General features: G+C 41.4%; 1 protein-coding gene across 1 annotated transcript in view; it reads left to right on the top strand.

The window, feature by feature from the left end:
* TTN (titin) overlaps nt 1-24,273 on the top strand; it is a 272,956-nt gene that overhangs the window by 214,522 nt on the left and 34,161 nt on the right. Inside the window, exons 263-276 of the mRNA XM_026454265.1 lie at nt 222-509; nt 873-1,169; nt 1,258-1,560; nt 1,662-1,967; nt 2,856-3,143; nt 3,237-3,527; nt 3,618-3,905; nt 4,073-4,660; nt 4,751-4,855; nt 5,291-5,488; nt 5,580-5,876; nt 5,989-6,576; nt 6,668-6,970; nt 7,083-24,188. Of these exons, the coding sequence (XP_026310050.1) occupies nt 222-509; nt 873-1,169; nt 1,258-1,560; nt 1,662-1,967; nt 2,856-3,143; nt 3,237-3,527; nt 3,618-3,905; nt 4,073-4,660; nt 4,751-4,855; nt 5,291-5,488; nt 5,580-5,876; nt 5,989-6,576; nt 6,668-6,970; nt 7,083-24,188 (21,246 nt within the window). The remainder of the gene's footprint in view (nt 1-221; nt 510-872; nt 1,170-1,257; nt 1,561-1,661; nt 1,968-2,855; nt 3,144-3,236; nt 3,528-3,617; nt 3,906-4,072; nt 4,661-4,750; nt 4,856-5,290; nt 5,489-5,579; nt 5,877-5,988; nt 6,577-6,667; nt 6,971-7,082; nt 24,189-24,273) is intronic.

Here is a 24,273-nt window from a genome sequence, read left to right as displayed (position 1 = left end):
TATGCACATGTACCCTAGAACTTAAAGTATAATAAAAAAAAAGAGATTAAAAAATAATAAAAATAATGCAGTTATTATTTGTCTGTTAAAAATATGTGAAATGAAATAACATTAAAATTCCATTCTTGGAAGAGCCAGCATATGAATTTCCCACTATTATTAATAAGGATTACATAATATAGCTTTGCATATATTAAGTCCTTTATCTTATTTCTTTCCAGTCCCTCCCAGGATAGACCTAAGTGTGGCTATGAAATCATTGCTTACTGTGAAAGCTGGAACTAATGTCTGCTTGGATGCTACTGTTTTTGGTAAACCAATGCCAACGGTTTCTTGGAAGAAAGATGGAACACTGCTAAAACCAGCAGAAGGCATAAAGATGGCAATGCAGCGGAATCTGTGCACCTTGGAGCTATTCAGCGTGAACCGGAAGGACTCGGGAGACTATACCATTACCGCTGAAAATTCAAGTGGTTCTAAGTCAGCCACCATTAAGCTTAAAGTGTTAGGTAAACTAATAAACTTCATTAGAATCCCATATTTTACTTTGGTTAATGGGACATAAATAGGATTTACAAAATAATGTGGGAGAAGACATACATATTCTAACGTATATTTCCTATGCACAGAATTATTCTTATGACAGAACCATGTTTTAGAGTTTAAAAGAGCATTAGAAGAATCACGTTTCAATTACCCAATTTTACAAATGAAGAAACTAAGATTCTAAAAAATTAACTAATCTCCTAGGTCATATAGGAAATTGACAACAGAAAGACTGCAGTCCAGGTCTCCAGACCTCTACTCTATATTCTATTCCCCATTCCACATATTTTAGTGAAAGACTTCACTCTTCTTCCTTATTCTTTCAGATAAACCGGGTCCTCCAGCATCTGTTAAAATCAACAAAATGTATTCAGATCGTGCAATGCTTTCTTGGGAACCGCCTCTTGAAGATGGAGGCTCAGAAATCACCAACTATATTGTTGACAAACGTGAAACAAGCAGGCCCAACTGGGCTCAAGTCTCTGCAACTGTGCCTATCACCAGCTGCAGCGTGGAGAAACTTATAGAGGGCCATGAGTATCAGTTCCGTATTTGTGCTGAAAATAAATATGGAGTAGGCGATCCAGTCTTCACTGAACCAGCAATTGCCAAAAACCCATACGGTAGGAACATGTCCTGGTGGTTTTTCATTTTACTTTTTAAATATTACCTTTTAGTCTGGGAAATTAACTTTTCAATCAATTTCTGCAGACCCACCAGGACGCTGTGATCCTCCTGTTATTAGCAACATAACCAAAGATCACATGACAGTCAGCTGGAAGCCACCAGCAGATGATGGCGGCTCACCCATCACCGGCTATTTGCTTGAAAAGCGGGAAACCCAGGCTGTTAACTGGACTAAGGTCAACAGAAAACCTATTATAGAAAGAACATTAAAAGCAACAGGTCTTCAAGAAGGTACTGAATATGAGTTCCGTGTTACAGCTATAAATAAAGCTGGACCAGGCAAACCCAGTGACGCATCCAAGGCCGCTTATGCTCGGGACCCTCAGTGTAAGTGTTCATGAACGAGATCCATATCCTGTGTTAAAAGCAGCATGAAACACCCAGGAAGGAGGTTTGAATGAAAATTTCCTATCATTATTTCTTCTCAGATCCTCCCGGCCCACCGGCTTTCCCTAAAGTATATGATACAACTCGTAGCTCCGTGAGTCTATCCTGGGGCAAGCCAGCCTATGACGGCGGCAGCCCTATCATTGGTTATCTCGTTGAAGTAAAACGGGCTGACTCCGATAACTGGGTGAGGTGCAACTTACCACAGAATCTACAGAAAACCCGCTTTGAGGTTACTGGCCTGATGGAAGACACACAGTATCAATTTCGTGTGTACGCCGTTAATAAGATTGGATACAGTGACCCCAGTGATGTGCCAGATAAACACTATCCGAAGGACATCTTAAGTAAGTATTACTAGGGGGAATACCTAAGGCTTTTCTTATTAATCATATTCTAAGAGGGATAATAGAACTCCCTTAAGTAGATTAATTTATTTAAAAGGTGTAGACTTGGTAACTCCAGGAGTACTTTTTAGGAGAGCTGGATGGGTACTTTACGGTATTGTAGAACAGGCAAATCAATTGCAAATGATTTGTGGTTTGGAAAAGCTTTTCGTATATATAAGAATTTCATGTCTTTAAAAGACATGGAATGAGAGAATTTTACTGGAATGTAAGAATTTTATTTTACGAATAAAGAGGCCTTTTAACTAAGTAGTGAGCTATTTACTATTCTTAGGGTTTCTGTTTTCCAATCCACCATCTCCCTAAGTATGTGATTGGTGGGCTCTCCATCTTAATTTCCCTTCTTCTTATTTTTCATATTTGCTTATTCTCCATGATAATTTCCCCTTTATTTGAATTACTTGATATTATATGTCATCCTCCAGGTACTTTTCTTCCTACTATGAAATAATAAAGAGAGCTAGAATATGTGGCAGAATACCTTCATGGAATACAGAAAGGAAAAAACAAGAATGAAAGGGAGCCAAAAATCAATCATCTACTTTCCTTTTAGTATATGTAGCATTTCAGAGTACATAAGGCTCATGAAAGAGGAGGTACCGATCCTCCGGGGAAAACCTGGTTAAACCTAAAGCATAGTGGAAAATGGAAAGATCAACAATTAGTACAGAATAGAAAAATGGTTTTGAGGATTGTATTAAGGAAGTTTTAAAGAACAAGAAATCGGCTCTAGAAAATAAATGTATTTTAGGAGTGATAAGGCCAGTCCTTGGAAATACATTCGACTATTAAATTTTTAATTAACTTTTTTCACCTAAAATTAAACAGTTCCACCTGAGGGAGAACTTGATGCGGACTTAAGGAAGACACTCATATTACGTGCTGGAGTTACTATGAGACTATATGTACCAGTAAAAGGACGCCCACCTCCAAAGATTACTTGGTCTAAACCTAATGTCAATCTAAGAGACAGGATTGGACTGGACATAAAGTCAACTGACTTTGACACTTTCTTGCGCTGTGAAAATGTGAACAAATATGATGCAGGAAAATACATCTTAACCCTGGAGAACAGCTGTGGTAAAAAGGAATATACCATTGTTGTGAAAGTGCTTGGTAAGTCTATTTCAAAAAAGAATCATATATATTTTAAAATAGTATATATATATTTTTACACATTCATTTCTTATTTACCCACTATTTATCCAGATACTCCTGGGCCACCTGTCAATGTGACTGTTAAGGAAATAGCCAAAGACTCTGCTTATGTTACCTGGGAGCCTCCCATTATTGATGGTGGAAGCCCCATCATAAACTATGTGGTACAAAAACGTGATGCAGAGAGGAAATCCTGGTCTACAGTGACAACTGAGTGCTCCAAAACAAGCTTCAGAGTATCTAATTTGGAGGAGGGAAAATCCTACTTCTTCCGAGTGTTTGCTGAAAATGAGTATGGCATTGGTGATCCTGGTGAAACTCGTGATGCTGTCAAAGCTTCCCGTAAGCAAAGGAACCATCATCCCATCATTTTGAGTGACGTCCTTCCTTTGCTATATGGGGCTTACCCTTATCATTTCTCCTTTGCTTTAGAAACTCCTGGACCAGTTGTGGACCTGAAAGTGAGGTCTGTAACTAAGTCATCTTGTAGCATTGGCTGGAAAAAGCCTCATAGTGATGGTGGAAGTCGGATTATTGGATATGTAGTTGATTTCCTGACTGAAGAAAATAAGTGGCAACGAGTTATGAAATCCTTAAGCCTACAGTACTCCGCAAAAGATCTGACTGAAGGGAAGGAATATACCTTCAGAGTGAGTGCTGAGAATGAAAATGGAGAAGGAACCCCAAGCGAAATCACTTTTGTGGCAAGGGATGATGTTGGTAAGGCTCTATCCACACATCTTCATTTTTCCTTTATTGTCATCAAAAGCTCACTCTTGTGTCCTACTCACTACCTTATCTAAAAATCCATTAAAAGCTAGAAGTATGTGAAAAAGTTAATTACCTGGCCTTAAAAATAACAGTAATTTATCTCTGCTATTTTACAGTGGCTCCTGATCTTGACTTAAAGGGTCTACCTGATTTGTGCTACTTGGCTAAAGAAAACAGCAACTTCCGGCTTAAGATCCCCATAAAAGGCAAGCCAGCTCCATCAGTCTCCTGGAAGAAAGGGGAAGATCCTCTAGCAACTGACACTAGAGTCAGTGTTGAGTCATCTGCAGTTAACACAACTCTTATAGTATACGATTGCCAAAAATCTGATGCTGGAAAATACACAATCACACTTAAGAATGTTGCTGGCACCAAGGAAGGAACTATCTCCATAAAGGTTGTTGGCAAGCCTGGCATCCCCACTGGACCAATCAAATTTGATGAAGTCACAGCAGAAGCCATGACCTTAAAGTGGGCTCCTCCAAAGGATGATGGAGGTTCTGAAATCACCAACTATATCCTAGAGAAGAGGGATTCTGTGAACAACAAGTGGGTGACATGCGCCTCAGCTGTCCAGAAAACCACCTTTAGAGTAACCAGACTTCATGAGGGCATGGAATATACCTTCAGGGTCAGTGCTGAAAATAAATATGGTGTCGGGGAAGGCCTGAAATCAGAGCCAATTGTTGCTAGACATCCATTTGGTAAGTGTCTTAAATTCAGAAGACATGAAGCAAAACATGGTTTTGAGGAGGCTTCTTATTATAAATCTTGCATTATCTACTTTTTTCTAGATGTGCCTGATGCTCCCCCACCTCCCAATATTGTGGAGGTCAGACACGATTCAGTATCTCTAACTTGGACTGACCCCAGGAAAACTGGTGGCTCTCCAATTACAGGTATTTTGTTTATTCTTACCCTACAGCTTTTACATCAAGATTCCTCACAAATATTTCCCTGAGAACAGTGGAATGTGTGCTTATCAATAACATTATCTGCTTATACAGAAATGTGTTTTTCTTTCAGTACATATGGTTAATGTTTAATTTTATTGAAAATCTCCTAATGTAATAGTTAATAAAGTATTTCTTAATTATAATATCTATTTTTGTAAGTTAAAATTGTTCAACAAAAAAGACAACAACTATGCATATTCCAAGAGGAAAAAAAATGGCAGTATGCTTAGGTAATAAAAGTATAGATACTAGCAAGAATGATTACTTGTTCAATATATATGGATATGTATAAATAATTTGGGCAACACATATATATTGTAAAATCAAGCTGCATTTATACTTTGTATGTGAATTGATACAACCCTGGGTCTTTTGTAGGGTATCATCTCGAGTTCAAGGAAAGAAACAGCCTTTTGTGGAAGAGAGCTAACAAGACTCCAATAAGGATGAGAGACTTTAAAGTGACAGGATTAACTGAAGGTCTTGAATATGAATTCCGAGTTATGGCAATCAATTTAGCAGGTGTGGGCAAGCCAAGCCTACCATCAGAGCCTGTCGTGGCACTGGACCCGATTGGTAAGTCATTATATGAAGAAAAACCCATGTGCATTTTTTACATGAAGAAAACATTGGTATTTGTTTGACTGGTTTTGTTTTTATGTTTTAGATCCTCCTGGAAAACCTGAGGTTATTAACGTAACAAGGAATTCAGTGACTCTCATTTGGACTGAACCTAAATATGACGGTGGTCATAAGTTAACTGGATATATAGTGGAGAAGCGAGATCTACCTTCCAAATCTTGGATGAAAGCCAACCATGTTAATGTCCCAGAATGTGCCTTTACTGTAACTGACCTTGTTGAGGGTGGAAAATATGAATTCAGAATTAGAGCAAAGAATACAGCAGGTGCTATCAGTGCTCCATCAGAAAGTACAGGAACCATTATTTGCAAGGATGAATATGGTAGGTCCATTTTACTTTTTATGTACTTTGTTTTTGTTTTTTTTTTTTTTTTAAAAAAAAGCAAATTAAGCCTCCTTCCTTTTCTGATTAAAATGTATTTTCTTCTTTGCAGAGGCACCAACAATAGTCCTTGATCCCACAATAAAAGATGGGCTAACAATTAAAGCAGGGGATAACATTGTTTTGAATGCCATTAGCATTCTTGGCAAACCCCTTCCAAAATCAAGTTGGTCCAAGGCAGGAAAAGACATTAGACCATCAGATATCACTCAGATAACTTCAACCCCAACATCTTCCATGCTTACTATCAAGTATGCCACTAGAAAAGATGCCGGTGAATACACCATCACGGCTACCAATTCTTTTGGCACGAAGGAGGAACATGTGAAGGTAACAGTCCTTGATGTACCTGGTCCCCCAGGTCCTATTGAAATCAGTAATGTTTCTGCTGAAAAAGCAACACTTACATGGACACCTCCCTTGGAAGATGGCGGCTCACCAATTAAGTCCTATATACTTGAAAAGAGAGAAACCAGTCGACTTTTGTGGACAGTGGTTTCTGAAGATATTCAGTCTTGCAGGCATGTGGCAACCAAACTTATCCAAGGAAATGAGTACGTCTTCCGGGTCTCAGCTGTAAACCACTATGGCAAAGGAGAACCTGTACAGTCTGAACCTGTCAAAATGGTAGACAGATTTGGTATGTAGAGCATGTGAGGGAATTGAAATGGAAACATTTATAGCAGAGTTTAGGAAATCATGGATTTCTAATAAATTTGCTTCCTTTTCAGGTCCCCCTGGCCCTCCTGAAAAACCAGAGGTCTCAAATGTCACTAAGAACACTGCCACTGTCAGCTGGAAAAGGCCAGTGGATGATGGTGGCAGCGAAATCACAGGATATCATGTAGAAAGGAGAGAAAAGAAAAGCCTGCGGTGGGTGAGAGCAATAAAAACGCCAGTTTCTGATCTCAGATGCAAAGTAACAGGACTGCAAGAAGGAAGCACCTATGAATTCCGTGTCAGTGCAGAAAACAGAGCAGGAATTGGTCCACCCAGTGAGGCTTCAAATTCTGTTCTAATGAAAGATGCAGCATGTTAGTATTTGTCTTTTTCAATACCATTCATTCCAGAATGCCAATATTTTATCTAAATTATCCAAAAGCCAAAGTCTGAATATATACTTTTGTGTCTTTGTTTCTTTTTCAGATCCTCCAGGACCACCTTCAAATCCGCATGTCACTGATACTACTAAGAAATCTGCTTCTTTGGCATGGGGCAAGCCTCATTATGATGGTGGACTTGAAATCACCGGCTATGTTGTGGAGCATCAAAAAGTAGGAGACGAGGCCTGGATAAAAGATACCACAGGAACTGCCCTCAGAATCACTCAGTTCGTTGTTCCTGATCTTCAGACTAAAGAAAAATACAACTTTAGAATCAGTGCCATCAACGATGCAGGTGTTGGGGAGCCAGCAGTGATTCCAGATGTTGAAATCGTAGAACGGGAAATGGCTCCTGATTTTGAACTAGATGCTGAGCTTCGAAGAACACTTGTTGTTAGAGCAGGACTCAGTATTAGAATATTTGTGCCGATTAAAGGTCGTCCTGCTCCTGAAGTGACATGGACCAAAGATAATATCAACCTGAAAAACCGAGCCAACATTGAAAATACAGAATCATTTACTCTTCTGATTATCCCAGAATGTAACAGATATGATACCGGTAAATTTGTCATGACCATTGAAAACCCGGCTGGGAAGAAAAGTGGCTTTGTGAATGTCAGAGTCTTGGATACACCAGGCCCAGTCCTCAACCTGCGGCCTACAGACATCACAAAGGACAGTGTCACCCTGCACTGGGACCTCCCTCTGATAGATGGAGGCTCACGTATAACAAATTACATTGTAGAGAAACGTGAAGCAACACGGAAATCTTATTCCACAGTCACCACTAAGTGCCATAAATGCACATACAAAGTCACCGGCTTGTCTGAAGGGTGTGAATACTTCTTCAGAGTGATGGCAGAGAATGAATATGGAATTGGTGAGCCAACAGAAACTACAGAGCCTGTAAAAGCCTCTGAAGCACCATCTCCACCAGACAGCCTTAACATCATGGACATAACTAAGAGCACTGTCAGCCTGGCATGGCCTAAGCCTAAACACGATGGTGGCAGCAAGATCACTGGCTATGTGATTGAAGCCCAGAGAAAAGGCTCTGACCAGTGGACCCACATCACAACCGTGAAAGGGTTAGAATGTGTTGTGAGGAATCTAACTGAAGGAGAGGAATACACCTTCCAAGTGATGGCAGTGAACAGCGCGGGGAGAAGTGCCCCTAGAGAAAGCAGACCCGTCATTGTCAAGGAGCAGACAATGCTTCCAGAGCTGGATCTCCGTGGCATCTATCAGAAACTGGTCATTGCCAGAGCTGGTGACAACATCAAAGTTGAAATTCCAGTGCTCGGTCGACCAAAGCCCACAGTGACATGGAAAAAAGGAGACCAAATTCTTAAACAGACACAGAGAGTTAATTTTGAAACCACAGCAACTTCAACCATTTTAAATATCAATGAGTGTGTCAGAAGTGATAGTGGGCCCTATCCATTAACAGCAAGGAACATTGTAGGAGAGGTTGGTGATGTCATCACCATTCAAGTCCATGATATCCCAGGGCCACCTACTGGACCAATCAAATTTGATGAAGTTTCATCTGATTTTGTAACCTTCTCTTGGGATCCCCCTGAGAACGATGGTGGTGTACCAATAAGCAACTATGTAGTGGAAATGCGGCAGACTGACAGTACTACCTGGGTTGAGTTAGCAACCACCGTTATACGTACTACCTATAAAGCCACCCGCCTTACTACTGGATTAGAGTATCAGTTCCGTGTAAAAGCTCAGAATAGATATGGAGTTGGACCAGGCATCACATCAGCATGTATAGTTGCCAACTATCCATTTAAGGTTCCTGGACCTCCTGGTACCCCTCAGGTAACTGCAGTTACCAAGGATTCAATGACCATTAGCTGGCATGAGCCACTTTCTGATGGTGGAAGCCCCATTTTAGGATATCACGTTGAAAGAAAAGAACGAAATGGTATTCTCTGGCAGACTGTGAGCAAAGCTTTGGTACCAGGCAACATTTTCAAATCAAGTGGACTTACAGATGGTATTGCTTATGAATTCCGGGTGATTGCAGAAAACATGGCAGGCAAAAGCAAGCCAAGCAAGCCATCGGAGCCTATGTTGGCTCTGGATCCCATCGACCCACCTGGAAAACCAATACCTCTAAATATTACAAGAAACACAGTGACACTTAAATGGGCTAAGCCTGAATATACTGGGGGCTTTAAAATTACCAGTTATATTGTTGAAAAGAGAGACCTTCCTAATGGACGGTGGCTGAAGGCCAACTTCAGCAACATTTTGGAGAATGAATTTACAGTCAGTGGCCTAACAGAAGATGCTGCATATGAATTCCGTGTGATTGCCAAAAATGCTGCAGGTGCCATCAGTCCACCATCTGAGCCATCTGATGCTATCACTTGCAGGGATGACATTGAAGCACCAAAGATAAAGGTGGATGTTAAATTTAAGGACACAGTTATATTAAAAGCAGGTGAAGCATTCAGACTGGAAGCTGATGTTTCAGGCCGCCCACCTCCAACAATGGAATGGACCAAAGATGGAAAAGAGCTGGAAGGCACAGCAAAGTTAGAAATAAAAATTGCAGATTTCTCTACTCATCTGGTAAACAAAGATTCAACAAGAAGGGATAGTGGTGCCTATACCCTTACAGCAACTAATCCTGGTGGCTTTGCTAAACACATTTTCAATGTCAAAGTTCTTGACAGACCAGGCCCACCTGAAGGACCTTTGGCTGTAACTGAAGTGACATCAGAAAAGTGTGTACTATCATGGTTGCCTCCACTGGATGATGGAGGTGCCAAAATTGATCATTACATAGTACAGAAACGTGAAACCAGCAGATTGGCATGGACAAATGTAGCCTCAGAAGTCCAAGTAACAAAGCTAAAGGTCACTAAACTCTTGAAAGGCAATGAATACATATTCCGTGTCATGGCTGTAAATAAATATGGAGTGGGAGAGCCACTGGAATCAGAGCCTGTGCTTGCAGTGAATCCTTATGGACCCCCTGATCCGCCCAAAAACCCTGAAGTGACAGCTATTACTAAAGACTCGATGGTTGTCTGCTGGGGACATCCTGATTCTGATGGTGGAAGTGAAATCATCAATTATATTGTGGAACGGCGTGATAAAGCTGGCCAACGCTGGATTAAATGCAACAAAAAAACTCTTACTGATTTAAGATATAAAGTGTCTGGACTGACAGAAGGACATGAATATGAGTTCAGGATTATGGCTGAAAATGCTGCTGGAATTAGTGCACCAAGTCCTACCAGTCCATTTTACAAGGCTTGTGACGCTGTGTTTAAACCTGGACCACCAGGTAACCCACGTGTTCTAGATACAAGCAGATCATCCATTTCAATCGCTTGGAATAAACCTATCTATGATGGTGGTTCAGAAATCACTGGGTATATGGTTGAGATTGCCCTGCCAGAGGAAGATGAATGGCAGATTGTCACTCCACCAGCAGGACTCAAGGCAACTTCTTATACTATCACTGGCCTCACAGAGAATCAGGAATATAAGATTCGCATCTATGCCATGAATTCCGAAGGACTTGGGGAACCTGCCCTTGTTCCTGGAACTCCGAAGGCTGAAGACAGAATGCTGCCTCCAGAAATTGAACTGGATGCTGACCTGCGCAAAGTTGTTACTATAAGGGCCTGCTGCACCCTGAGACTTTTTGTTCCAATCAAAGGAAGGCCTGCACCTGAGGTGAAGTGGGCCCGGGAACATGGAGAATCTTTAGATAAAGCTAGCATTGAATCCACAAGCTCTTACACACTGCTTATTGTTGGAAATGTAAACAGATTTGACAGTGGCAAATACATACTAACTGTAGAAAATAGTTCAGGCAGCAAGTCTGCATTTGTCAACGTTAGAGTTCTTGATACACCAGGCCCTCCACAGGATCTGAAGGTAAAGGAGGTCACAAAGACATCTGTCACACTGACATGGGACCCACCTCTCCTTGATGGAGGTTCAAAAATCAAGAACTATATTGTTGAAAAGCGAGAATCAACAAGAAAGGCATATTCAACTGTTGCAACAAACTGCCACAAGACTTCCTGGAAGGTAGACCAGCTTCAAGAAGGCTGTAGCTACTATTTCAGGGTTCTCGCAGAAAATGAATATGGCATTGGGCTGCCTGCTGAAACTGCAGAATCTGTGAAAGCATCAGAACGACCTCTTCCTCCAGGAAAAATAACTTTGATGGATGTCACAAGAAATAGTGTGTCACTCTCTTGGGAGAAGCCAGAGCATGATGGAGGCAGCCGAATTCTAGGCTACATTGTGGAGATGCAGAGCAAAGGCAGTGACAAATGGGCCACATGTGCCACAGTCAAGGTCACTGAAGCCACTATCACTGGATTAATTCAGGGTGAAGAATACTCTTTCCGTGTTTCAGCTCAGAATGAAAAGGGCATCAGTGATCCTAGACAACTGAGTGTGCCAGTGATCGCCAAAGATCTTGTCATTCCACCAGCCTTCAAACTCCTGTTCAATACTTTCACTGTACTGGCAGGTGAAGACCTAAAAGTTGATGTTCCATTCATTGGCCGCCCTACCCCAGCTGTAATCTGGCATAAAGATGATGTACCATTGAAGCAGACAACTAGAGTAAATGCAGAGAGCACAGAAAATAATTCACTACTGACAATAAAGGATGCCTGCCGAGAAGATGTTGGCCATTATGTGGTTAAACTGACTAACTCAGCTGGTGAAGCTACTGAAACCCTTAATGTTATTGTTCTTGACAAGCCAGGGCCTCCAACTGGACCAGTTAAAATGGATGAAGTGACAGCTGATAGTATTACTCTTTCCTGGGGCCCACCCAAGTATGATGGTGGAAGTTCTATCAATAATTACATTGTTGAGAAACGGGACACTTCCACAACCACCTGGCAAATTGTATCAGCTACAGTTGCAAGGACAACAATAAAGGCTTGCAGACTGAAGACTGGATGTGAGTATCAGTTTAGAATTGCAGCTGAAAACAGATACGGAAAGAGTACCTACCTCAATTCAGAGTCTATTGTAGCCCAATATCCATTTAAAGTTCCTGGTCCTCCTGGCACTCCACTTGTCACACTGTCCTCCAGGGACAGCATGGAAGTACAATGGAATGAGCCAGTCAGTGATGGAGGAAGCAGAGTCATTGGCTATCATCTAGAACGCAAGGAAAGAAATAGTATCCTCTGGGTTAAGTTGAATAAAACACCTATTCCTCAAACCAAGTTTAAGACAACTGGCCTTGAAGAAGGTGTTGAATATGAATTTAGAGTCTCCGCAGAGAACATTGTGGGCATTGGCAAGCCGAGTAAAGTATCAGAATGTTATGTGGCTCGTGACCCATGTGATCCACCAGGACGGCCAGAGGCAATCATTGTCACAAGGAATTCTGTGACTCTTCAGTGGAAGAAACCCACCTATGATGGTGGAAGCAAGATCACTGGTTATATTGTTGAGAAGAAAGAATTACCTGAGGGCCGTTGGATGAAAGCCAGTTTTACAAATATTATTGACACTCATTTTGAAGTAACTGGCCTAGTTGAAGATCACAGATATGAGTTCCGGGTTATAGCCCGAAATGCCGCAGGAGTGTTTAGTGAGCCTTCAGAAAGCACAGGAGCAATAACAGCTAGAGATGAGGTAGATCCACCACGAATAAGTATGGATCCAAAATACAAAGACACAATCGTGGTTCATGCTGGTGAATCATTCAAGATTGATGCAGATATTTATGGCAAACCAATACCAACCATTCAGTGGATAAAAGGTGATCAGGAGCTTTCAAACACAGCTCGATTAGAAATAAAGAGCACTGACTTTGCTACCAATCTCAGTGTAAAAGATGCAGTACGTGTCGACAGTGGAAATTACATACTGAAGGCCAAAAATGTTGCAGGAGAGAGATCAGTTACTGTGAATGTCAAGGTTCTTGATAGACCAGGGCCACCTGAAGGACCTGTTGTTATCTCAGGAGTTACAGCAGAAAAATGCACACTAGCTTGGAAACCTCCACTTCAGGATGGTGGGAGTGATATCATAAATTATATTGTGGAAAGGAGAGAAACCAGCCGCTTAGTTTGGACTGTGGTTGATGCCAATGTGCAGACTCTTAGCTGCAAGGTTACTAAGCTTCTTGAAGGCAATGAATATACTTTCCGTATAATGGCAGTAAACAAATATGGTGTTGGTGAACCTCTTGAATCTGAGCCAGTAATTGCCAAGAATCCATTTGTAGTACCAGATGCACCAAAAGCTCCAGAAGTCACAACAGTGACCAAGGACTCAATGATTGTTGTATGGGAAAGACCAGCATCTGATGGTGGCAGTGAAATTCTTGGATATGTTCTTGAGAAACGGGATAAAGAAGGCATTAGATGGACAAGATGCCATAAGCGTCTGATTGGAGAGTTGCGCCTGAGAGTAACTGGACTCTTAGAAAATCACAATTATGAGTTCAGAGTTTCTGCTGAGAATGCTGCTGGACTTAGTGAACCAAGCCCTCCTTCTGCTTACCAAAAGGCTTGTGATCCTATTTATAAACCAGGACCTCCAAACAACCCCAAAGTCATAGATATTACCAGATCTTCAGTATTCCTATCTTGGAGCAAACCAATATATGATGGTGGCTGTGAAATCCAAGGATACATTGTTGAAAAATGTGATGTGAGTGTTGGTGAATGGACAATGTGCACTCCACCAACAGGAATTAATAAAACAAACATAGAAGTAGAAAAGCTGTTGGAAAAGCATGAATACAACTTCCGTATCTGTGCTATTAATAAAGCTGGAGTTGGAGAACATGCTGATGTCCCTGGACCTATTATAGTTGAAGAAAAATTGGAAGCACCAGACATTGATCTTGACCTAGAACTAAGGAAAATCATAAATATAAGGGCTGGTGGCTCCTTAAGGTTATTTGTTCCTATAAAAGGTCGTCCTACACCAGAAGTTAAATGGGGAAAGATGGATGGTGAAATTCGAGAGGCAGCTATAATTGATGTCACTAGCAGTTTCTCCTCTCTTGTTCTTGACAATGTCAACCGATATGATAGTGGAAAATATACACTTACATTAGAAAACAGCAGTGGAACAAAGTCTGCCTTTGTTACTGTGAGAGTTCTGGACACGCCAAGTCCACCTGTTAACCTGAAAGTCACAGAAATCACCAAAGACTCAGTATCAATTACATGGGAACCTCCTTTGTTGGATGGGGGATCCAAAATAAAAAATTACATTGTTGAGAAACGTGAAGCCACAAGAAAATCATATGCTGCTGTTGTAACTAATTGCCATAAGAATTCTTGGAAAATCGATGAGCTCCAAGAAGGTTGCAGTTATTACTTCAGAGTCACAGCTGAGAATGAGTATGGTATTGGCCTTCCTGCCCAGACTGCTGATCCAATTAAGGTTGCAGAAGTCCCACAACCTCCTGGAAAAATAACTGTGGATGATGTCACCAGAAACAGTGTCTCTCTGAGTTGGACAAAACCTGAACATGATGGTGGCAGTAAGATCATTCAGTATATTGTGGAAATGCAAGCTAAACACAGTGAGAAATGGTCAGAGTGTGCTCGAGTAAAGTCTCTTGAGGCAGTAATTTCCAACCTAACTCAAGGGGAAGAATATCTTTTTAGAGTTGTTGCTGTAAATGAAAAGGGGAGAAGTGACCCTCGGTCCCTTGCAGTTCCAATAGTTGCCAAAGATCTGGTAATTGAGCCAGATGTAAAACCTGCATTCAGTAGTTACAGTGTACAGGTTGGCCAAGATTTGAAAATAGAAGTGCCAATTTCTGGACGTCCTAAGCCGACAATTACCTGGACTAAAGATGGTCTCCCACTGAAGCAGACCACAAGAATCAATGTTACTGATTCACTGGATCTCACCACACTCAGTATTAAAGAAACTCATAAGGATGATGGTGGACAATATGGAATCATGGTTGCCAATATTGTTGGTCAGAAGACAGCATCCATCGAAATTGTAACTCTAGATAAACCTGATCCTCCAAAAGGACCTGTTAAATTTGATGATGTCAGTGCTGAAAGTATTACATTATCTTGGAACCCTCCATTATATACAGGGGGCTGCCAAATCACCAATTACATTGTTCAGAAAAGAGATACAACCACCACAGTATGGGATGTTGTTTCTGCTACTGTTGCTAGAACTACACTCAAAGTGACCAAACTGAAAACTGGTACAGAATACCAATTTAGAATATTTGCTGAAAACAGATATGGACAAAGTTTTGCCTTAGAATCTGATCCAATTGTAGCTCAATATCCCTACAAAGAACCAGGCCCTCCAGGTACACCATTTGCCACAGCCATTTCCAAAGACTCCATGGTAATACAGTGGCATGAACCAGTCAACAATGGTGGAAGCCCAGTCATAGGTTACCACCTGGAGAGAAAAGAAAGAAATAGTATTTTGTGGACAAAGGTCAACAAAACTATTATTCATGACACCCAATTCAAAGCACAGAATCTTGAAGAAGGCATTGAATATGAATTCAGAGTGTATGCAGAAAATATTGTTGGTGTAGGCAAAGCAAGCAAGAATTCTGAATGCTATGTAGCCAGAGATCCCTGTGACCCACCAGGAACCCCAGAACCAATAATGGTTAAAAGAAATGAAATCACTTTACAGTGGACCAAACCTGTATATGATGGTGGAAGTATGATTACAGGCTACATTGTAGAAAAACGTGATTTGCCTGATGGTCGTTGGATGAAAGCCAGCTTTACAAATGTCATTGAAACTCAATTTACTGTGTCAGGTCTTACTGAAGATCAAAGATACGAATTCAGAGTCATTGCAAAGAATGCCGCTGGTGCAATAAGTAAACCCTCTGACAGTACTGGACCAATAACTGCCAAGGATGAGGTTGAACTCCCAAGAATTTCAATGGATCCAAAATTCAGAGACACAATTGTGGTAAATGCTGGAGAAACATTCAGACTTGAGGCTGATGTCCATGGAAAGCCCCTACCTACCATTGAGTGGTTAAGAGGAGATAAGGAAATTGAAGAATCTGCTAGATGTGAAATAAAGAACACAGATTTCAAGGCTTTACTTATTGTAAAAGATGCAATTAGAATTGATGGTGGGCAGTATATTTTAAGAGCTTCCAATGTTGCAGGTTCTAAGTCATTCCCAGTAAATGTAAAAGTATTAGATAGACCAGGACCTCCAGAAGGGCCAGTCCAGGTTACTGGAGTCACTTCTGAAAAATGCTCTTTAACATGGTCTCCACCACTTCAAGATGGTGGCAGTGACATTTCTCACTATGTTGTTGAAAAGCGAGAAACCAGTCGACTTGCCTGGACTGTTGTTGCTTCAGAAGTTGTAACCAATTCTCTGAAAGTTACCAAACTCTTAGAAGGTAATGAATATATTTTCCGTATAATGGCTGTCAACAAATATGGTGTTGGAGAGCCTTTGGAATCTGCACCAGTACTAATGAAAAATCCATTTGTGCTTCCTGGACCACCAAAAAGCTTGGAAGTCACAAATATTGCCAAAGACTCCATGACCGTCTGTTGGAACCGTCCAGATAGTGATGGTGGAAGTGAGATTATTGGTTACATTGTAGAGAAAAGAGACAGAAGTGGCATTCGATGGATAAAATGTAATAAACGCCGCATTACAGATTTGCGTCTAAGAGTGACAGGATTAACAGAAGATCATGAGTATGAATTCAGAGTCTCTGCAGAAAATGCTGCTGGAGTTGGGGAACCAAGTCCAGCTACAGTTTATTATAAAGCCTGTGATCCTGTGTTCAAACCTGGCCCACCCACCAATGCACACATTGTAGACACCACCAAAAATTCAATCACACTTGCCTGGGGTAAACCCATCTATGATGGTGGCAGTGAGATCCTGGGATACATAGTAGAAATCTGTAAAGCAGATGAAGAAGAATGGCAAATAGTTACTCCACAGACTGGCCTGAGAGTTACTCGATTTGAAATTTCAAAACTCACTGAACACCAAGAGTATAAAATACGAGTCTGTGCCCTCAACAAAGTTGGTTCAGGTGAGGCTACATCAGTTCCTGGTACTGTGAAACCAGAAGATAAACTTGAAGCACCTGAACTTGACCTTGACTCTGAATTAAGAAAAGGAATTGTTGTAAGAGCTGGTGGATCTGCCAGAATTCACATTCCATTCAAAGGTCGTCCAACGCCTGAGATCACTTGGTCTCGAGAGGAAGGTGAATTCACAGATAAGGTCCAAATTGAAAAGGGAGTAAACTATACCCAACTATCAATAGATAACTGTGATAGAAATGATGCTGGAAAATACATTCTTAAGTTGGAAAACAGCAGTGGATCAAAGTCTGCTTTTGTAACGGTGAAAGTTCTTGACACTCCAGGACCACCACAGAATTTGGCAGTCAAAGAAGTGAGAAAAGATTCTGTCCTCCTGGTATGGGAGCCACCCATCATTGATGGAGGTGCAAAGGTCAAAAACTATGTGATTGACAAACGTGAGTCAACCAGAAAAGCATATGCTAATGTGAGTAGTAAATGTAGCAAAACAAGTTTTAAAGTGGAAAATCTTACAGAAGGAGCCATTTATTACTTCAGAGTCATGGCTGAAAATGAATTTGGAGTTGGTGTTCCAGTGGAAACTGTTGATGCCGTGAAAGCTGCTGAACCTCCTTCCCCGCCAGGAAAGGTTACACTCACTGATGTGTCCCAGACCAGTGCATCACTTATGTGGGAGAAACCTGAACATGATGGTGGTAGCAGAATCCTGGGGTATGTTGTTGAAATGCAGCCCAAAGGAACTGAAAAATGGAGCATTGTAGCCGAATCCAAAGTATGTAACGCAGTTGTTACTGGTTTGAGTTCTGGACAAGAATATCAGTTCCGTGTCAAGGCTTATAATGAGAAGGGAAAAAGCGATCCAAGAGTGCTGGGTGTTCCTGTCATAGCCAAGGACTTGACTATACAGCCTAGTTTAAAGTTACCATTTAATACATATAGTATCCAAGCTGGAGAAGATCTTAAAATAGAAATTCCAGTTATAGGCCGACCAAGACCTAACGTTTCTTGGGTCAAAGATGGTGAGCCTCTTAAACAGACAACAAGAGTAAACGTTGAAGAAACAGCTACCTCAACTGTTTTGCACATTAAAGAAGGTAACAAAGATGACTTTGGAAAATACACCGTAACAGCAACAAATAGTGCAGGCACAGCAACAGAAAATCTCAGTGTTATCGTTTTAGAAAAGCCTGGACCTCCAGTTGGCCCAGTTCGATTTGATGAAGTTAGTGCAGACTTTGTAGTCATATCTTGGGAACCTCCAGCCTATACTGGTGGCTGCCAAATAAGCAACTACATTGTAGAGAAGCGAGATACAACCACCACCACTTGGCACATGGTATCAGCAACAGTTGCAAGAACAACAATTAAAATAACCAAACTGAAAACAGGCACAGAGTACCAGTTTAGAATTTTTGCTGAAAACAGGTATGGAAAAAGTGCCCCACTGGATTCTAAGCCAGTTATTGTACAGTATCCATTTAAAGAACCTGGACCACCTGGAACTCCTTTTGTGACATCAATCTCAAAAGATCAAATGCTTGTGCAATGGCATGAGCCAGTTCATGATGGAGGCACCAAAATTATTGGCTACCATCTTGAACAGAAAGAAAAGAACAGTATTTTATGGGTCAAGTTAAATAAGACCCCCATTCAGGACACCAAATTCAAAACAACTGGGCTTGATGAGGGCCTTGAGTATGAGTTCAAAGTTTCTGCTGAAAATATTGTTGGCATTGGCAAGCCTAGCAAAGTGTCGGAATGCTTTATTGCTCGTGATCCATGTGACCCACCTGGTCGCCCTGAAGCTATTGTTATTACAAGACACAATGTCACACTGAAATGGAAGAAACCTGCCTATGATGGTGGTAGCAAAATAACAGGTTACCTGGTAGAAAAGAAAGATCTACCTGATGGCCGCTGGATGAAAGCCAGCTTTACCAACGTATTAGAAACTGAATTTACAGTGAGTGGACTTGTAGAAGACCAAAGATATGAATTTAGAGTAATTGCAAGAAATGCAGCTGGAAACTTTAGTGAACCATCTGAAAGTAGTGGTGCCATTACTGCAAGAGATGAAATTGATGCACCAAATGCCTCTCTGGATCCAAAATATAAAGATGTCATCGTTGTTCATGCAGGAGAGACTTTTGTTCTTGAAGCCGACATCCGTGGCAAACCTATACCTGATGTTGTTTGGTCAAAAGATGGAAAAGAACTTGAAGAAACAGCTGCTAGAATGGAAATTAAATCTACTATTCAGAAAACAACTCTTGTTGTCAAAGACTGTATACGGACTGATGGAGGACAATATATTCTGAAACTCAGCAATGTTGGTGGTACAAAGTCTATACCCATCACTGTAAAGGTACTTGACAGGCCAGGGCCTCCTGAAGGGCCTCTGAAAGTTACTGGAGTTACTGCAGAAAAATGTTACCTGGCATGGAACCCACCTTTGCAAGATGGTGGTGCTAATATTTCACATTACATCATTGAAAAGAGGGAGACAAGCCGACTCTCTTGGACCCAGGTTTCAACTGAGGTACAGGCCCTTAACTACAAAGTTACTAAACTTCTTCCTGGTAATGAGTACATTTTCCGTGTCATGGCTGTGAATAAATATGGAATTGGAGAGCCCTTGGAATCTGGGCCTGTTACAGCCTGTAATCCTTATAAGCCACCAGGTCCTCCTTCAACACCTGAAGTCTCAGCAATCACTAAAGATTCTATGGTAGTAACATGGGCACGCCCAGTAGACGATGGAGGTGCTGAAATTGAGGGCTACATTCTTGAAAAACGAGATAAGGAAGGCGTTAGATGGACCAAGTGCAACAAGAAAACATTAACGGATCTCCGGCTCAGGGTAACTGGTCTTACCGAAGGCCATTCCTATGAATTCAGAGTTGCTGCTGAAAATGCAGCTGGTGTGGGAGAACCTAGTGAGCCATCTGTTTTCTACCGTGCATGTGATGCCTTGTATCCACCAGGTCCACCAAGCAATCCAAAAGTGACGGACACTTCCAGATCTTCTGTCTCCCTGGCATGGAGTAAGCCAATTTATGATGGTGGTGCACCTGTTAAAGGCTATGTTGTAGAGGTCAAAGAAGCTGCTGCGGATGAATGGACAACCTGCACTCCACCAACAGGATTACAAGGAAAGCAGTTCACAGTGACCAAGCTTAAAGAAAATACTGAATATAACTTCCGTATTTGTGCCATCAATTCTGAAGGTGTAGGTGAACCTGCAACTCTACCTGGTTCAGTGGTTGCTCAGGAGAGGATAGAGCCACCAGAAATAGAACTCGACGCTGATCTCAGAAAGGTGGTTGTTCTGCGTGCAAGTGCTACTTTACGCTTATTTGTCACTATCAAAGGTCGACCAGAACCCGAAGTTAAATGGGAAAAGGCAGAAGGCATTCTCACTGACAGGGCTCAGATCGAGGTGACCAGCTCATTTACAATGTTGGTGATTGATAATGTTACCAGATTTGACAGTGGTCGGTATAATCTGACATTAGAAAATAATAGTGGCTCCAAAACAGCTTTTGTTAACGTCAGAGTTCTTGACTCACCAAGTGCCCCTGTGAATTTGACTGTAAGAGAAGTGAAGAAAGACTCAGTGACGTTGTCCTGGGAACCACCACTTATTGATGGTGGAGCTAAGATTACAAACTACATTGTCGAAAAACGAGAAACTACAAGAAAAGCCTATGCTACTGTTACAAACAATTGCACTAAAACTACTTTCAGAATTGAAAATCTACAAGAAGGATGTTCTTACTACTTCCGAGTCTTGGCTTCCAATGAATATGGGATTGGTTTGCCAGCTGAAACAACGGAACCCGTTAAAGTGTCTGAACCACCCCTCCCACCTGGCAGAGTAACTCTTGTTGATGTGACCCGTAATACAGCTACAATTAAGTGGGAGAAACCAGAAAGTGATGGTGGCAGCAAAATTATTGGTTATGTGGTTGAAATGCAGACTAAAGGGAGTGAAAAGTGGAGCACCTGCACACAAGTTAAGACTCTAGAAGCAACTATATCTGGCTTAACTGCAGGAGAAGAGTATGTCTTCAGGGTAGCTGCAGTTAATGAAAAGGGAAGAAGTGATCCAAGACAACTTGGAGTGCCAGTAATTGCAAGGGATATTGAAATAAAGCCTTCAGTTGAGCTTCCTTTCCATACTTTCAATGTAAAGGCTAGAGAACAACTTAAGATTGATGTGCCATTCAAAGGAAGACCTCAAGCTACTGTGAACTGGAAAAAAGATGGTCAGACTCTTAAAGAGACAACTAGAGTCAATGTTTCTTCTTCAAAGACTGTAACATCACTATCTATTAAGGAAGCTTCAAGGGAAGATGTTGGCACTTATGAATTATGTGTTTCAAACAGTGCTGGATCCATAACAGTTCCTCTTACTATAATTGTCCTTGACAGACCGGGACCTCCAGGTCCTATACGTATTGATGAGGTTAGTTGTGACAACATAACCATTTCTTGGAATCCTCCAGAATATGATGGGGGCTGCCAAATTAGCAATTACATCGTTGAAAAGAGAGAAACCACCTCTACAACATGGCACATAGTTTCACAAGCAGTTGCAAGAACATCCATTAAAATAGTTCGCCTGACCACAGGAAGTGAGTATCAGTTCCGTGTTTGTGCTGAAAACCGCTATGGAAAGAGCTCCTACAGTGAATCTTCAGCTGTTGTTGCAGAGTATCCATTCAGTCCCCCAGGTCCTCCTGGTACTCCTAAAGTTGTGCATGCCACAAAATCTACCATGCTTGTAACCTGGCAAGTGCCAGTTAATGACGGAGGAAGTCGAGTAATTGGCTATCATCTTGAGTATAAAGAAAGAAGCAGCATTCTTTGGTCAAAAGCAAATAAAATCCTCATTGCTGATACTCAAATGAAAGTCTCCGGCCTTGATGAAGGACTGATGTATGAGTATCGTGTATATGCTGAGAATATTGCTGGAATCGGTAAATGCAGTAAATCTTGTGAACCAGTCCCTGCAAGAGATCCTTGTGATCCTCCTGGACAACCTGAAGTCACAAATATCACAAGAAAATCAGTGTCACTTAAATGGTCTAAACCACATTATGATGGTGGAGCTAAGATCACAGGATACATTGTTGAACGCAGAGAACTACCAGATGGCCGGTGGCTGAAGTGCAATTATACTAATATACAGGAAACACACTTTGAAGTAACTGAACTTACTGAAGATCAGCGTTATGAATTCCGGGTTTTTGCAAAGAATGCTGCTGACTCAGTTAGTGAACCATCTGAATCCACTGGGCCTATTACAGTTAAAGATGATGTTGAGGCTCCAAGAATTATGATGGATGTCAAGTTCCGAGACGTTATTGTTGTCAAAGCTGGAGAAGTCCTTAAGATAAATGCAGACATTGCAGGGCGACCTCTGCCAGTAATTTCCTGGGCCAAGGATGGTGTAGAAATTGAAGAAAGAGCAAGAACAGAAATCATCTCAACAGACAATCATACTTTGTTAACAGTTAAAGACTGTGTAAGACGAGACACTGGGCAATATGTACTAACACTGAAGAATGTTGCCGGCACTCGGTCTGTGGCCATTAATTGCAAGGTACTTGATAAGCCTGGTCCACCAGCAGGACCACTTGAAATAAATGGCCTCACTGCTGAGAAATGCTCTCTTTCCTGGGGACGCCCCCAAGAAGATGGTGGTGCAGATATCGACTATTACATCGTAGAAAAACGTGAAACGAGCCACCTTGCATGGACAATATGTGAAGGAGAGTTACGGACGACATCCTGTAAAGTAACCAAGTTACTCAAAGGCAATGAATATATATTTAGAGTAACTGGTGTTAATAAATACGGTGTTGGTGAGCCCCTAGAGAGTGTAGCTGTAAAGGCACTAGATCCATTTACAGTTCCAAGTCCACCCACATCTTTGGAAATTACTTCTGTGACGAAAGAATCTATGACGCTTTGCTGGTCAAGACCTGAGAGTGATGGAGGTAGTGAAATATCTGGATATATAATTGAAAGACGAGAGAAAAATAGCCTAAGATGGGTGCGTGTAAACAAAAAACCAGTTTATGATCTGAGAGTGAAATCAACAGGACTTCGGGAAGGATGTGAATATGAATATCGTGTTTATGCAGAAAATGCTGCTGGCCTAAGTCTTCCAAGTGAAACCTCTTCCTTAATTCGGGCAGAAGATCCAGTATTCCTACCATCTCCTCCATCTAAACCCAAAATTGTGGACTCAGGCAAGACAACTATAACTATTGCCTGGCTTAAGCCACTGTTTGATGGTGGGGCCCCAATAACTGGATATACTGTTGAATACAAAAAATCTGAAGACACTGACTGGAAAACTGCCATTCAGAGCTTACGAGGGACAGAATATACAATAAGTGGACTAACAACAGGAGCTGAATATGTTTTCAGAGTAAAATCTGTCAATAAGGTTGGTGCTAGTGACCCCAGTGATAGCTCCGACCCTCAGATAGCAAAGGAAAGAGAAGAAGAACCTGTATTTGATATTGACAGTGAAATGAGGAAGACTTTGATTGTCAAGGCTGGTGCCTCATTTACCATGACTGTGCCTTTCCGAGGAAGACCAGTACCCAATGTCTTGTGGAGTAAGCCAGACACTGACCTCCGCACTAGAGCTTATATTGATACCACAGACTCTCGTACCTCACTGACCATTGAAAATGCCAACAGAAATGACTCTGGAAAGTACACATTAACAATTCAGAATGTTTTGAGTGCTGCTTCACTGACCTTAGTTGTCAAAGTTTTAGATTCCCCAGGTCCTCCAACCAACATTGCTGTGCAAGATGTAACCAAAGAGTCTGCAGTGTTATCCTGGGATGTTCCTGAAAACGATGGTGGAGCACCAGTGAAGAATTACCACATAGAAAAACGTGAGGCCAGCAAGAAAGCATGGGTCTCTGTGACCAACAACTGTAACCGCCTCTCCTACAAAGTTACCAATTTACAAGAAGGAGCTATCTACTACTTCAGAGTCTCTGGAGAAAATGAGTTTGGTGTTGGTATGCCAGCTGAAACAAAGGAAGGAGTAAAAATAACAGGTATGTTTTAAGAATAAGGAAATTCTACATATCCACATTAATTTTGCTAGAATACTGTGAATCATTCTAATTAGTGATTATTTCA

The sequence above is a fragment of the Piliocolobus tephrosceles genome, chromosome 11, assembly GCF_002776525.5.
Source record: "Piliocolobus tephrosceles isolate RC106 chromosome 11, ASM277652v3, whole genome shotgun sequence".
NCBI classification, from domain to species: Eukaryota; Metazoa; Chordata; class Mammalia; order Primates; family Cercopithecidae; genus Piliocolobus; species Piliocolobus tephrosceles.
This window is presented reverse-complemented; position numbering and strand designations above follow the sequence as displayed.